Source organism: Osmia bicornis, chromosome 8, assembly GCF_907164935.1.
Source record: "Osmia bicornis bicornis chromosome 8, iOsmBic2.1, whole genome shotgun sequence".
Lineage (NCBI taxonomy): Eukaryota > Metazoa > Arthropoda > Insecta > Hymenoptera > Megachilidae > Osmia > Osmia bicornis.
The window spans coordinates 2,541,029-2,556,696 of NC_060223.1; the positions used below are offsets into that span (position 1 = coordinate 2,541,029).

A 15,668-nucleotide genomic window follows, 5' to 3' on the forward strand; every position below is an offset into this window, starting at 1 on the left:
TGCACACCTTGTTTCTCACACCGATAAATAAAACTTTCTTCGTGTGATATCCAATTATAACGCCGACTCCAGACGCGGAATCGTACGTTCCAGTCCGGTATGATCGTTTCATCCAGCTTCCATCGGCCACAACGGGGATGTGAGGGATTCCACATCCGGAAACAATATCGCCTCGTTCAATGGCCAAGCGTTTTTCTTCCTCTGCCGCTATTACCATCTCTTCTTCTGCAGCAACAATTAATGTTTTCACTATTTGATCGTGATGTTTTCTAAATTCTTTCTTCGACATGGAGGGTATGTTCATCGCTGCAAGGAACTCTTCCATTTGGGCATAACTGCCTCCATTCACAATTGTTCCAGCAACGGCACGCTGGTTTGTTTCCATGTGATTGCTTTCATCAGGTTCACTGTGGATTTCACCTGTATATTTGCACATATCGCACATTACACTGAGGGTGGTCCTCAGGCCCGACCGTTTCATGCCGGTTATTTTCAGGTGTCTAATTCCACAGTCTTCCCTGTTTTTGGCATGGTCACCTATTTTTTGCAATTCGGCAAAGATGTGCTGCATGTCCACGATACTCAAGCCACTTGTTAGACAGAATTGTTCTTCAGGCTCGTTCGTTACAGTTTTTTCTATGATCAATTCTTCATTTTCGGAAGTTGTACCTTCTATAAACAATTCTTCCGTCGTTTCTTCAAACATTTCTGTACAATTTGCCGGTTCTGTTTCATCATCCAATGGCAAGTAAATTTTCTCGGGAGTGTATTTTTGTCCATGGGATGTTGACGGTTTTGAAATATTCTGAAGGGCTAAACGCCGTCTTCTTTCGCGACATGATCTTTTTTTTGAATATCTTTTCGTACTAATTGGTAATTTTGACCGACGACTTTTATTTTTTATCAAACACTGCTCTTCATACTGATTTCGCATATCTTCAACCACGACAATATTTTCAGTATCACTCATTGTCACTATCTTACAACAATATTCACCTCTCACTTCACTTCACACTTTCAAAGCTTTGAAATAAATTCAATGATGCAATCTATTCCTTGCTTCGAATGCAACTATCGCGAAAACTGTCGCGAAGACGTAAAACAGTACCGAGAAACATCGGGTACCGTGGTGGGGAGTGTTTCTAAGGACTACGAAAGAAAAGAACAATGACGTCGATATTTATTATAAAAAAAAGTTTGGAAGTTGTATTCATTTATAATATTATAATTTGAGATTGCAAGAAAAAAATATAACATGAAAATAAAAATTCAATCTGTAAAATTAGAAATTAGAAATTAGGAAAGGGTCTATTTTATAAGTCAATCACCACGGTCCTGATCCCCACCACCATGCGAGTGCTTTCAGCATCCATGACAAGAGACAGTTCAGATCCAACATGTCTGAAAGCAACAAGGTGCGTATAATCGGCAAGTAGAATATTATATCAATGTTACGTTATTTGTATATAAATTACTTTCTTCACAGATGGATATAGACAAACAGGAAGAGAAGGAAGAAGTGAAGGAAGAACCACAAAATAAACAAGATACGGAAGAAAAAGAAAAGAAGATTCCAGAAGAAAAAGAAAAGAAGGAGGTTAAGGCGGAGGACACGAAGGTTTCCTTGTCGCAAGTAAGTAAAAACGTGATTTTTCTATGTAATAAATGTCGCACAATTAGATTCACGTGAAACGGAAATCATTTCCACAATAGTAACAAATGAATTTCCACGATTATTTTTTGTTGTTTAATAATGTTACAATTTTAATAAAATTTATTATTATATTTCAGCTGAAAAAAATGGTAAAAAGCCTGATGTATGGAGGACGTCACGGCGGCCGCTGCGGAGGCAGAGGTGGTCGATGGGGCGGCCGTCGTGGCGGAAGAGGAGGACGCCGGGGCGGTAGAAGAGGCGGCGGGCGTCAAGTTATCTTCAATATATATTAAAGTTTTGTTTAAAAAATTTTTTACTCAATTATAGTTTTTTATTTTAATAAATATATCACTACATATACTAAATTCTTACATACCTGTTTATTTCTTATTCTCTTTGTACCCAATCTTCGGCGAATAATCGCGATGAACCCGCGGGCGAGAATATTCACGAAAGACAAAACCGGTGTTCCGTGCGATAGAACAGTCCATCTCGCCAAGCCTTCGGTATCGTCATCTTCCTTTCTCACTCGCACTCGCACGCATTACGCCGTCCGCGCGATCAGCTGTTACCGGCGAGCATCGGCCGCTGATTCTTTGTTTTGTATTTATAGACGCGTTTAGAATTAGTGTAACTGTAATGTATAAGTGTAGTGTAAGAGTTAGTCAATAAATTAGTTTTAAGCGAAAGTGTTGACATTATTAATGTCCTGTAGTTTTCATTCCAATAACTTTTGTGGTCGCGTACGTTATGTGTATTATTTCGTTCTTACTGCCTCTCTTTCGTTAGCGCTGTCCTTTTGTATGCCCGACAGGAATCAAAATCTCGTCAGTAAATGATAGATACATTAATAGGAATACAAACAGCACATTTATATCGCCTTCTATGTCTTTTTGCATATAGAATATGCAAAATATTACAAAATGTGCAAGTTTTATAATTCATTTATCTGGCATATCTCTGTAATTTCATTGATAAAAAAACATGATTATAGATATGAATAAAAAAGATTTATTGTTGCACACATTAATATATGTATTGTTTTATTCTCAGACTTCTTTTTCGGCTCGAGCCGATTCATTGTGCTGATGGTTAAAATTGTAACAGGTGTGAACAGCGTAACAGAAGTCTTCATATGTAGCGGCAACTATACCTTACTTGTGGGTATATTCGCGTAGCCGTTTGTGATGTCAAATTAGAATTTACATTTATCGACTGATTTCTGTTTTTATCGACCCTGATGATAACGTGGTCAAATATACCATCAATGCCTCTGACGGAAAATCAGTGAACTATTCTTACGTCTATTTGACGTCTGATGCGTGCAAATCGTAAATTTCGTTTTACGTCTTCCAGAAGTGATAAATTGTGAAAAATCGAATTTCAGTGACATTGTGCTAGTTCAAGGAAGGGTGGTCTGGTGTGCTGTGGGTGGAAAAACCATTAAATCGTCCAATATTTGCTAACATGCAGCCGAACGCAGCATTCGGCAGCCATGTTGTTTGCTTACAACAGCGTCTGTCTCAATCTTACAGTGTCGAAAATACCATTTTTCTCAACGTATGGTGTTTATTAGCGTTGAAACGGACCAGACCACCCTGTAGTGAAGTCTACCCGTGGGTGCTGTACCCGCGAAAATTTCATTTCTGCAATTATCGAGACGAAAAACGAAATCTACGAAATCGAGTGTCTCTCTCACGCATGGCGTATACGTGCATGCTTTCCGTTGATTGTGTGAGCGCACGCATACACGTCATGGCACAAGGAGTCTGTGCCCTTAAAAGTTGGCGAAAAGCAAAGGAGGATTGGAAATGAAAACCGGTTGCGGCGTCGGCTCGGGTTTCAAACGTTGCATATATCCAAGCGAGGTGTCGATTCTGGGCATTTAAACGTTGCATATATCCAATCTTGGTATCGATTCTGGGCATTTAATGTTGCATATATCCAGTCTTGGTGTCGATTCTGCGTCCGTACAAATCGTTTGTACTGTGCCGCGTTACTTATTCTACGTTCGTACACAACATGCGACGTGTTGCATGTTGCGCGTTTGATGTAGGTGTACGGTCTGCCTTATAGATATGTAGCCGAGGTGTCAATTCTATTTTGTTTATTTTATTATTATTGTTTATTTATTCTATTATCATTCTGTTATTACTGTTAGCTTGTAAATTACTTTAATTTTCAATAGGAAGAAACTCCGGTTTCATGGAAATCACGGGCTGTTCCTAACATCATAAAGCACCTAATTTGCAGACAGTAGTTCCGCTGCTCAGAAATATTCTGAATTGAACCGTGGCAACAATAAGTTTATGAAGCCATCGACCAGTTTAGTACTTTGCTAGAAATATTTTCATGTTGATTGCCTATCTCTATTGCCTCGGGATTAGTATATTTCACTTTCGGGTTATTATTATTTTAATAAATAAATATAATTCAAATCATACCGTGTTTGGTACCATTTTAATCAGAAAAATCCCACAAATGCGTTTGTTACGCCCCGGCGGAAAATTTTGAATTTATCCGCCTTGCGTCCCTTATCAAGCCCTTTGGGGTTCCGAGGATTTCGTGAGGTGGGTGTTTCATTTTTCCGCCAATCTTTTCATTCCTCCTCTACCTTGTACATACTTGTCAAGCCTTTCGAGGTTCCGAGGATTTCTCATGCAGGGATGTACAAGGAAGAGTTTGAGTTTAATTCTTTTCTATTTTTGACTTCTTCTATTGCTTTCTCTTCTTTATTCTATTCTACCCTCGAATCGTGTATCTTGTCAAGCCCTTGGGTTCCGAGAATTTCTCATGCGAGGTACACGAGGAAAGGTCATTTCTGTTTCCTTCTTTACAATAGTTTATGTGACCCTCCTTGAAACTATCGTCGCCAACCATAGATATACAAGACAGTTTAATATCGGGTAACGCACAAAAACTCGCGTTAGCTCGTAAGAGAGAGAGAGAGCCGTTAGCACAACACCAGCGCTACGCAGTTATCCAGTGCTTCGCATTCCGGGAATTTCCCTTGGTAACTGCGTAGAAACGGGAAAACCGTAATAACTTCTTTGTCGAGAAAACTCTCTCCCTCTCATTTGCACAAAGCGTCAGCCGGTCCGATCAGGATCATTATTACCTGACCGAATGATAGTGTGAAAAGAATGGATGGATGAATATGAATTTAAACGACGAAACTAAAATAAATGAGAACCCTTACAAAGATTAACGTCGCGAACGTTCGACCGCCGTTCGAAAATCAAGGGTCGTTCAAAGCAATAAACACTATTGTGTTCGAAATTCTAAGAACTACCTAGCGACAACGGCGAATTTTGAACAAAGGAACGTTCTGGTAGAAATGTTTAAATTCATCGCTAATGAAATGCCGATTCCACCGAAGTAATTATGCGAAAGATTGTAAGTGAATGCATAATCGGCATTGCGATCATCGTAAATGCATCGTCCGCTTTTACGCTGATAAGATCTTATTATAAATCAGGAAAGATAAATAATTCTGATCCTGCTAAAGGAAAATAAACGGATAACGGTTTCAATTGTTAAATTATATATCTCAATTTCAAGATCATTCATGTTTCAGTCAAATTAATAGTATCATTTAACAGTTCAATATTTGGAAAATCAAATTAAATCAATAGCTGTAAATTAGCAATAATACATTTAAAGGAAATACTGCGTAGTTTCTAGAAAACCGTTGAAACTATCATGGCGACGTAGTAGAAAGAAAAAGGAACACCAAAGAAAGGGGATGAAGAATCTTCGTCTAGCTCGCGCGTCTTAGCCAATCACCGGGCACGCGACACTTCTAAGCACGTGCCACGATTCGTCAATCCGTCCCCTCCAAGGACGATGATCGCGCGACGGGCCCTTCGCCCGTCGATCTCGCGCAAATTTCGACACTCTTGATCGATCAATCGTCGAGGTACGTGATCTTGAGCCCGTGTGTCCGAGAGACAGAGTTGTTCGGAAATCGCGACAGTTTTCCTCTGCGGTAAAGTCCTCCGCGTAGCGAGGCAGAGTGCCGTGCGAGTTGAAATCGTCGGATTCTTAACAAGGACTCACAGACGCGCACGTTAAACCTTCCTTCTCCCTAAATTTCTATCTTTTCTTTCTTATTTTAAATTGTTTGCTCGCGTAGGATTTCGTATTAGCTTCATTCCGGGTGATAAAATAATTATATTCTTTTCCGTCGTATTCGTTTGTCTCTCGTCGACGTACTCGTTTCGTTTAATTCATTATCGCCGCGACAAGTGCAGTGTTCACAATCCTTACCGTTCTTTGGTGTTCCAGAATATCCAGCGAACATAGAGATCTCTACAAGCGAATTTGTTATCTTGTATTGTATTAAACAGCGTTTCGGTAAGTCGATCCATTCACCATTTTTGAGCACGACGACTATCTATTGGCAAAACGGGCGATCTGTCCAGCCCTTCGGGGTTCCGAGAATTCTCCGGTCAGATCGTTCCATCGTTTGAGGTATCGATAATTACGTACAACTAAAATCGTGTTACGATTCCGTTTTTCACAATTCATTTCTTACTCTATCAAAAGGGGTGTTACGTATCCGTCTTGGAAATTTCCTTATATGGTGTTACAAACCCTTCTCAAGAAATTTCCTTATATGGAATCGGATGTGTGCACCCGACACCAACCGTCTTCTAGAAAATTCGAGACCAACGCAAAGCAAGGGCGCGGTCCTACGGGTCACGTAGAGTCAGTCCCCATCACCCTTTTTACTCTAGTTTTTGAGTATAAAAAGGGTGGCGACAAGGGCACCTCGGGTCTAGTTGAAGTCTAGAATCAGTTCGATACACGTCAGTACGTTCTTTTCGGATAATCTCTGCAACGAGGAAACTCTGCGAGATCGGGTATTCAAGTCCCTTTCAAGCACTCACAGTAACTATACAGTACGTTGTCTGCTGTTAAGCATTATTCTAATCGTTGTAGTCCGCCCCCGTTTGCTCGCGTTCGTGAAAACCGAGAAGGATTAGATTCTTGCTTCGCGGAATCGAAACTAAACTTTATTTATTCAACTCATTTCAAACGTGCAACCTAGAGTTCAATTCATTGAATACCGCGACAATTACACACAACAATTGTAAGGTCCGGAATAGAGAATAAACTCATACTAGTTTAATTTACATACTATTGTACAATTATATTTACTGTCCAGAAACCCACTAAGGTGTACCTTTACCGCTCGAGGTACATCAATCAAGTTACGAGACCTAATACTAACGCTTCCTGTGGCTCCCTACGTTAGCCATACGTAGGTTCGTCCGCATATCACTCTCCTGAGGCTCCCTACGTTAGCCATACGTAGGTTCGTCTTCCACTCTACACCTTTCCTGTGGCTCCCTACGTTAGCCATACGTAGGTTCGTCCACCATAGCCAACCTCCTGGAGCTCCCAACGTTAGCCATACGTAGGTTCGTCTCCACGTCTACTTCCTTAGGCTCCCAGTGTTAATAACAACACTGGTCAAGCCATTAACAATTACCATTTACCTAAATTAAGCCCCGGCTACGCAGCCGCCCCCTCCGGCTCGTAACAGGGGCACCTTAGTCCTGCCCTTTCGGGGGTGCCGAGAATATCTCCGGCTAGGGTGTATCCTCACGGCGGAAATACGCCAAATTTCAAATTAATACAAGGGAAGACGGGATCGCTACAATCGTCTCCTGCGATCGTTATAAAGTGTAATCCTCAAGTGTAATCTCAGAGCGTGCATTATATTTTTGTTACTTTTATAAATCATCTTTACCCTTGTTAATCGATACGTATAAACTGGTATTATTCAATAATGAGTTTCAAAATTTAAACATCTTCAATTTTTGACTTTCATAACTCCGTTAATTCTTGATTATTAATTCTGTTAATTTCATATTCTTGATTCTTATTCGTAATTAAATCAGTTTTACCAGTTAACCAGTTTCAAATTTATTTCAAACACACCAAACACATTTCTTTTAGTTATACACGCCTACCATTACATACAGATTCAAGGAGGGACCCGTACGGGACCTAAAGCGCTGAACGAACCCAAACGAAAGATTAAAAAGTTAAATTCTAAACTCTAACATCTTGATAATTGTCTTTCGTCTTTTAATTTGTCGAGAGCGTTAACCCGCTCGAGACTGGTGGCAGCGATACCAACCATCGCGCTCAGAATAGGGTAAAAAGTAAAATTATTTAATTAAAAAATTTAAATTGTTAATATATTATTTAAATAAATGACTGTTAACTAACACACCGTTTAGGGAAAGAAGAGTTCATACTTTTCTGAGAGCTGTTTCTGGTATAAGAAACGTGGTAGGTCGGCGCTACGTAGGATTATCGTTACGCATAGCTTACGAATGGTACGTGTTTTGCTACTTTGATTTTTTCTTAGCAAATTATTCGCTCAATCTCGCGGATTCATACTCATTCTTTCGCGTAGTGTATTGCCGATAGCTTACGTGATGGCGTGAGTGCACATTTCGACCAAATCCACGAAATGAATATAATTGTTAAAATATATAGTGTTGTGTTTGTGAAATTCGTCAACGTTTCTTCCTCTCACCGCCGTATTTAATAGCGAACCGTTACACATCTGAATCTGGAACTTGATGTGGAACACTAGTGCATGGTCAAGTCAGTGATTACCTGTATAATCATAAAGTGTGAATAGAATATTAATTTATTTATCTACTTTCATTATATAGTTTTTGCTCAATTCTCTATCGTCCTCTATCCTATTTATTTATTTCCTGCCTAAGGGCGCGGGGTCGGTGCTTGGTCTCGGTTTTTATTATTTTGCTATGCGTTGTAGCTTCTTTTTATTAAAGTCGTGTTCATTTACTGTTCGCAAGTGCTATTGATGCGTTTTTCGGTTAAATATGGTATTAATTTATTGTTAAACAATGAAAACGTGATCGCGTGCAAGATTTTCAACATGGCTGCTGTGGTTGAAGAAGGACAGTCTACTTGCACGCGCGGCCTGGGCCTTGGATAGAAGAGGATAGATGATGCAAATTAGTCAACGTTTTGGTTTCATTTTATTTAGTTTTTATTTAGTTTTGTTTCAATCTTAGTGTGATTGTTAATGGTGTGGTGCGATGAGTGATTGCTTTTGCCTTTGTGATTTTGGTGTATATTGTTTTTGGGCAGTTTATTTGTTGGTGGTGGGTGTTCATTCACTTTCCTTTTCCTTTTCCTTACTGGTAATGTTGTATTACATTCATGCTTTCATGCTTTCCTTCACTTACGCCTACCTTCTTTATCTTCCTTAATCTTTCATTTCCTTAGTCGCCTCATTCATTCACTCATTATTCACTCTCTCGTTCAGTCATTCAGATCAATTGAAGGTATGGATATGATGTATTTTCTTTAGTTTCATTTCTATGATGATGAATGGTTTTATCCATCCAAATGCTGTGTTGTGCGTGGTTTTGTTATAATCTCATCATTTAAGTATTCTTATTTATTCATTTACTTATTTATGTATTTATTTTAGTCTATACACTGATATAGTGTTTATTAACTACGTACTTTATGCTTGACTTGACTTATTTGTCGCATCAGTTACTTTATTTTGATGCGTCATTCAATAATTTGTCTTATTTGCATTTGTATTGATACAAGGCGGTTTCGCCGGTTTCGATTGCCTTGACAACGTGTTTCGGGGTTGTGGGGATCGGCGGGGTTGACGGTCGTCCGCATACTTGTCTATAATATTATAATATAACATAATTACCAGTTCTTACTTTTCGTAGGGGTTTGGTGCTGGACATGTTTCCGCGAATTGCTTTTTGGTTGCAGTTCATTTTGGGCTTGGTTTTATTGGTTACGTTCTTGGGGGCCGCCATTATTGAGGGGGACAGACTCAAGTTGTACCTTCTCGTCTCCTTAGTATAATTGACCTCATTGCATATTCAGCGCAATGGATTAGGTAAATGTATCGAATGTAGTGTGACTGGATGGTCGCGTTTATGTTGGATGGATTAATAATGTTTGTATGGGACAAGTCAACGAGGGTTGCAGCCTAAGAAGACGGGGCACGGTCAACCGGGTAAAGGACTTGCCCGGTACCTGGCCGTGCTGAAGAAAAATGGCCTGTCCTCGTGGAAGGACAGGTGGGCGTGATGACTGCAAGGAAAAGCCACATCATCATTTTCAACCTACCATGGTGGACGAAGATTGGGGCGATCAACCGGGAGATGCGAAGTCCCGGTTCCTGATCGTGGCCGAAGAAGAAGCCCTGTCCTGGCATTTGCCTGGCAGGTGAATCGGGGGCGCGACCGCCCGTTGAGTGGGAAAGTCCTCCGGTTCCTGGTCGTGGCCGAAGAGAAAGCCCTGACCTCGCATTTGCAGGCTGGTGAATACATGGCGCGATCACCCGTTGAGCAGGGTGCTCCGGGTCCTGATCGTGACCGAAGAAGAAGCCCTGTCTTGACAGGCGAACACATGGCGCGACCACCCGTCGAGTTGGGAATCCTCCGGTTCCTGGTCGTGGCCGAAGAAAAATCCCGTGCTTACGTGGTACAGGTTGAAACATCCTACCGCTTGATCGGAGGTGTAACGGCGTGGATCCTCAATCTATCATGGTCGCCTAGCGCATGTCAGATTGAGGGTAGACGAAAGCGTATATGAAAGCTAGGGAGCTGAAGCGCCGTTGCGGCTATCGCTGTGTTCATGTTGGATATCCTTCTAAGGATGAAACGGTTCCGGCGGCCTACGTTAGGGGAGGGGTTTTTAGTGGGTAGTGTATCAGGCCGCGGACGCCCCTTCCGGGCACCGCCGGGTCGCCCCTTATGGGCTGTGACCCTATCTTTTATGCCCACCCTTTAGGGTAGAGCTATCAGGTTGCCCCTTCTGGGTTGCCTCTTTGGGTTTGCCCCCACCAATGGGCGCCAGGCCCCCCTTCTGGGGATACGAGTCCCACACTGCCCGGGTCCTCTCTAGCCGAATAGTGCGAACAGAGGGTAGCCCGCGCGTGCATAAATGCATTTTCCTCTTCAATAAACCCAAACAAACAAAAAAAAAAAGGTCGACGCTACGTATTCCCCTGTAGGTCGGTTAGGTTAGGGTGTCACTCACAATTGTTGTTTCGGCAAAAAGCATTATGTGGTATAAATATCAACCGAAATTGTTGCTGGGGCCGATTCACTATGCTTATACGGCTAGACCCTTTGCAAGAACTCCGAGTCGGACGCCTCTCTCTCTCCCATGAAATTGCAAGGTTCGCAAGAACTCGAACATTGCAAAGAATAATGATTGAATAATTTTATTTTCATATCACATTAATAAAAGAAGTATGGGGAAGGGTGAGGCAAAATTAAATTACATTGATGATGGTTATATACTATATTTATTTATTTAACTTCTAACGGTAGAGTGGTCGTCTAATCGAGTCAGCGCAATTAAACAAAGTCGTCCCGCGAGGTCGCAACATTCGCGGATAGCTTTCTCCTCTCTTGCCTTCTCGTGCGCTCGATTCTCTTCACCTTTCCCTCTCTCCGATATTATTTCTGTTGGCAATCCCCCCCCTTTTTTTTTTCTTTTAATTCCCGTTCCCTAGGACTTAAGGCGTAATTTTACAAATGAATGGAGTGGGGGGGGGGGGGGGGGGGGCGTAGGTCTAAGAATAAATTATATTAATAACTTTTTAATACTTTTTAATTATATATGAAAAATTCTTAGAAAAAATTTATTGGCTTTATAATTGGTTATAAAAAATACAAATAAAAATAAACTGAATACGTAGTTAGTTAGTTATTTATTCCTGTTGGAGCGTCCACTATTAAATATTTAGAAAACGTGCCCGATATGGGTTGATTGAAATTTCGTTCTAAGAAATAGATAACGTCGAAGCACTTGGAAATAAGGGGCGTCGCCCTGCCTCCATAAAACAGTCACCAACGGACCACGGTCGCGAACGATCGAACAGTTTTGTTTTTCTCTTTTCTTTACCGCGTAGTTCAGAATTCAATAGTGTCTTGCCGCGATCAGTTTTCTATTACGAAGTCGGGTGCTTTTACTCGATTATATCAGTTTCCTGCTCAAAAACACAATGCGCACGAGGCCTTACCCGGTTCGTAAACCCGAGATCTCGTCGCGCCAACAGAAAATTCACATAACGCCCGGGGCCCTACCGAGCCCACTGATTACAAACCCAGGGTCCCGCCGGCAACAATCGAATCATCTGCCCGAGGCCTTACCCGGTTCGTAAACCCGAGACCTCGCGGCGGCAACAATTAAAGCGCATCGCCCGGGACCTTGCCGGTCCCTGAACACAAACCCAAGGTCCCGCCGGCAACCAAGAACGTCGAACGTTCATATACACTATATCAATCATATCACACGCGACACACTCACACACATAACTCAAACTTTAAGGGTTTTTTACGCCTTCGGGTTTTTTCCCTTTTTATTCAAACATCTTCAAGGGTTTTTTATGCCTTCGGGCTTTTTCCCTTGCATTCATGAATAAACTCTTATTTTACCACTTATTAATGCCGAATAATTATTTGTCAAACCAGCGTCGACAAATCCTAAACATCCTTTCGAAACGTTAGGTAGTTACGGTCCTTTCCCAGAACATCGCCCTTATCGCTCTCAAGTGTTTAGCGCGCTGAAGATCTAAAATCAAAGCGGGAAACGGATCGAAGAGAGCTGACTTTGAGAGGACGGACACTTTTGTTCGAACCTCAGACGAAGCAAGATCCAACTCTTAATTTTCCAAAGATTTTATTCAAAGAATAGTATTGAAACTGTTCACGTGGAAGAGTTTCGATCGTACAATTCTGTAATATAATATAATAATACTAATAATTGAAAATAATTAACATAAATGAAATGAAATAAGATAAAATAAAATAAAATGAAATAACATAAAATAAGATAATGAATATTCGTGGCGGCGAGTTCGTGCAGGAATTCGTTCGTGGCGGGCGAGCGGAAGGAGAAGCATCACCAATCCGGCTATAACAGATAAAATAAAATAAAATATACATTAATACACAAATCTAATAAATCTAATAAATCAAAACAGACAAGCAACTTACATCAACGTGGCGGGCGAGTTCGTGCAGAAATTCGTGGTGGGCGAGCGGAAGGCGGAAAATCACTATCACCAATCCGGCTATAACAGATAAAATAAAATAAAATATACATTAATACACAAATCTAATAAATCTAATAAATCAAAACAGACAAGCAACTTACATCAATTTCATATCCGAAAAGGTAGCGTAGGTCGAAGACGTCGATGTTCTCACAGAGCTTTCGCACTCCTTCGACCCACAATTCATCCAGATTTCTCCGGTTGGCCGCCTGCTCTGGACAAACTCTTGCGACGTCCGCCACGTAGACAACTCCCAATTGATTCATTGCACTCGCTTTTAACAAAAACAACTAATTAAAAAACAAATAAAATTAGCACGCTAAGAGTAATTGTTAAAAAACCACTTACGCTCTGTTTTAAAAAATGTGGCAACGCCTCAAGTTGTAAAGAAGTGATTTTTCGCTCCATTGTAAATAACGAAAACACTAACGAAATAACTAAGACACTCGGCACTTCCAGTATCATACTGCAAATTCTGAAATTAATCTGCCGAACGACTCTAACAATTCTGAAATTAATCTGTCGAACAACTCGCATGAATTCGCAAGGTTTGTAAGAACTCCAAGTCAGACGTCTCTCTCATGAAATTGCAAGGTTCGCAAGAACTCGAACATTGCAAAGAATAATGATTGAATAATTTTATTTTCATATTATTACATTAATGAGGTAGAGGGAAGGGCGAGGTAAAGAATAAATTATAATAATAACGATTATATAACTTTACTATATTATTTATTTTATTATATTATTAAAAGAAGCACGGGGAAGGGTGTGGCAAAAAATAAATTACATTGATAATGGTTATATACTTTTATTTTATCTTTACTATATATTGTATTCTATTCTATATTATTATATATTGTATTCTATATTATTTCTGCTGGCAATCCGGCTATAACAGATAAAATATACATCAATACACAGTAAAAATCTAATAAATTAAAAATAGAAACGGACAGGTAACTCACATCCAGCTCCTCCCGAAACAAACGCCACAAATCAAGAAGATCGGCTTCCGAGGATATTTTCCCCTCCACCCATATGTTATCCACATTTCTCCTTCTCTCAACCCGCTCCCGACGAATATTGGGAATATCCTTTTTATAAATATATCTCAACGACCGCAGGGTAGCGGCTGTTAACAAGAAACGAATTAAAAACAAATAAAAACTAATAAAATTCATGCACTCAAAGTAATTATTGAAAACTACTCGTTAGAGGTGATGAATGCTTCTAATGCAAGCAGTTGTTTTTGCGAAATGTGTTCCATGGTGAATAACGAAAAACAATGAAAACAATGTGTTCCATGGTAAATAACGAATAACAATGAAAACGTCCGACACCTCCAGCATTTCCAGCAGATTCTGAGATTAATCTGTCGGATATCTTACATGTTGTAACAAATTGGAATCAAACGCTTCTCTCTCACACGAAATTAAAAGGTTTGCAAGAACTTGAAACCCTGCAGGCGTATAAAGATACTTGGAAATACATGGTCAGCGGCTACGTGCCGAGTTAGTGTAACATCCTACAAGAAGAATGAACAAGAGAAATTTAATAATTAATATTTATTAATATATTTATTCATTTTTTTTTCGTTTTTATATAATTACAAATTCGTTTTATTTATTTTTGTACTACATTGATTTCAATAATTATATTTATATTTAATAACTAAACAGAATCTTATATTTATTAATATTTACGTTTAACAAAAATTTTATATACTTCAGAATATACGTCGATAATTCTACCGCGTTGATAATTCTACCGCGTCGATAAAAGATCGACACAGCGCGCGAAATAAATAGAGAAAGACAGCAATAGCGAATAGAAAGAGATAGGAACAAGCGCAGAGTAGAAAGAGACGGCAATAGCGCGTAGTCAGAGATAGCGATACGCACGGAGTCACATACGCGCAGGTCAAAGTCCGAACACTTCCGGTATCGAAAACACAGGTAGAAAAAACTGCTACGTCAGCAGTTCTCCGGTATAAATACGAGCGTGCCGGGCAAAGAATTTTCACTTCGATTCTGATCGTAGTCCGAGACGGGTCTATGATACGATTTATATAGAATTCAGTAATCTTAGACCAGGCATGGGCAGCAAGTAGTAAATCGAGCACGAGCGCTCGTCGGCGCTCACGAGCGTCTCGCGAGCCGCAGGAGAGGAAGGCTACGCGAAATGAAACAGACAAGGCTTATGCCCCACTCCTCAAATCTCTCGACGTTGCGTTCTTTTGTTTAATTACGGTGAGATGCACATGTACCCCACCTCTTCCAAGCGCTATCCCCACTACATGGAATAGCGAACGACTAACAAGTAGAACAAACGCCTTCTCCTCGATCGACGATGCAACTGCAGCTCGCGGCCGCTCGCGAGGAATCGGGAGCGCGCTCGAATGAGCAAAATCTGCCCATGCCTGTCTTAGACTCTTTTGTCGGCAAAGCGGCAAAGGTTCCGCGTCAGACCCGGAGCGCTCAACTATCGGTTCGCAGTGGTTCTCCTACGTGTCAGGTTCGCACCCAAGCTTAACGAGCGAGCGAAAGCCGAAGCTCCTTGGATGCGGCCTATCAGTACACTGGCTCTAGAGCGACGATACCGCTTTGCAGAGTTCGCTACCAAGCTTAACGAGCGAGCGAAAGCAGAAGCTCCTTGGATGCGGCCTGTTCACTGACGGCTAAGTTGCCCAGAAACCGAACTGCGGCCGAACGAGCCAACTCCTACAGCGTCAGAACGGATCTTGGCCAATTTCCCGACAATTCATTCAACTCATTTATATTATATTAAATTATATTAAATTATATTAAATTACAAATTCAAGTTTTATAATCGTATCTAGAACCGCGTTCACTAATCAATTTATTTACTCTGTATTTTTATTTTAGGTTGAATTATTTTTGTAATAATCTAATT

At 40.6% G+C, this 15,668-nt stretch overlaps 1 protein-coding gene across 1 annotated transcript; it reads left to right on the forward strand.

Moving 5' to 3' along the window:
- Positions 1-1,332: 1,332 nt before the first annotated feature.
- On the forward strand, positions 1,333-1,960 carry LOC123988025 (protein nemuri-like). Its single transcript, XM_046286653.1, has 3 exons — positions 1,333-1,415; positions 1,487-1,633; positions 1,792-1,960. The coding sequence occupies exons 1-3, from the start codon at positions 1,398-1,400 to the stop codon at positions 1,945-1,947; spliced, it is 321 nt and encodes a 106-aa protein (XP_046142609.1). The 5' UTR covers positions 1,333-1,397; the 3' UTR covers positions 1,948-1,960.
- The last annotated feature ends 13,708 nt before the right edge of the window (positions 1,961-15,668 follow it).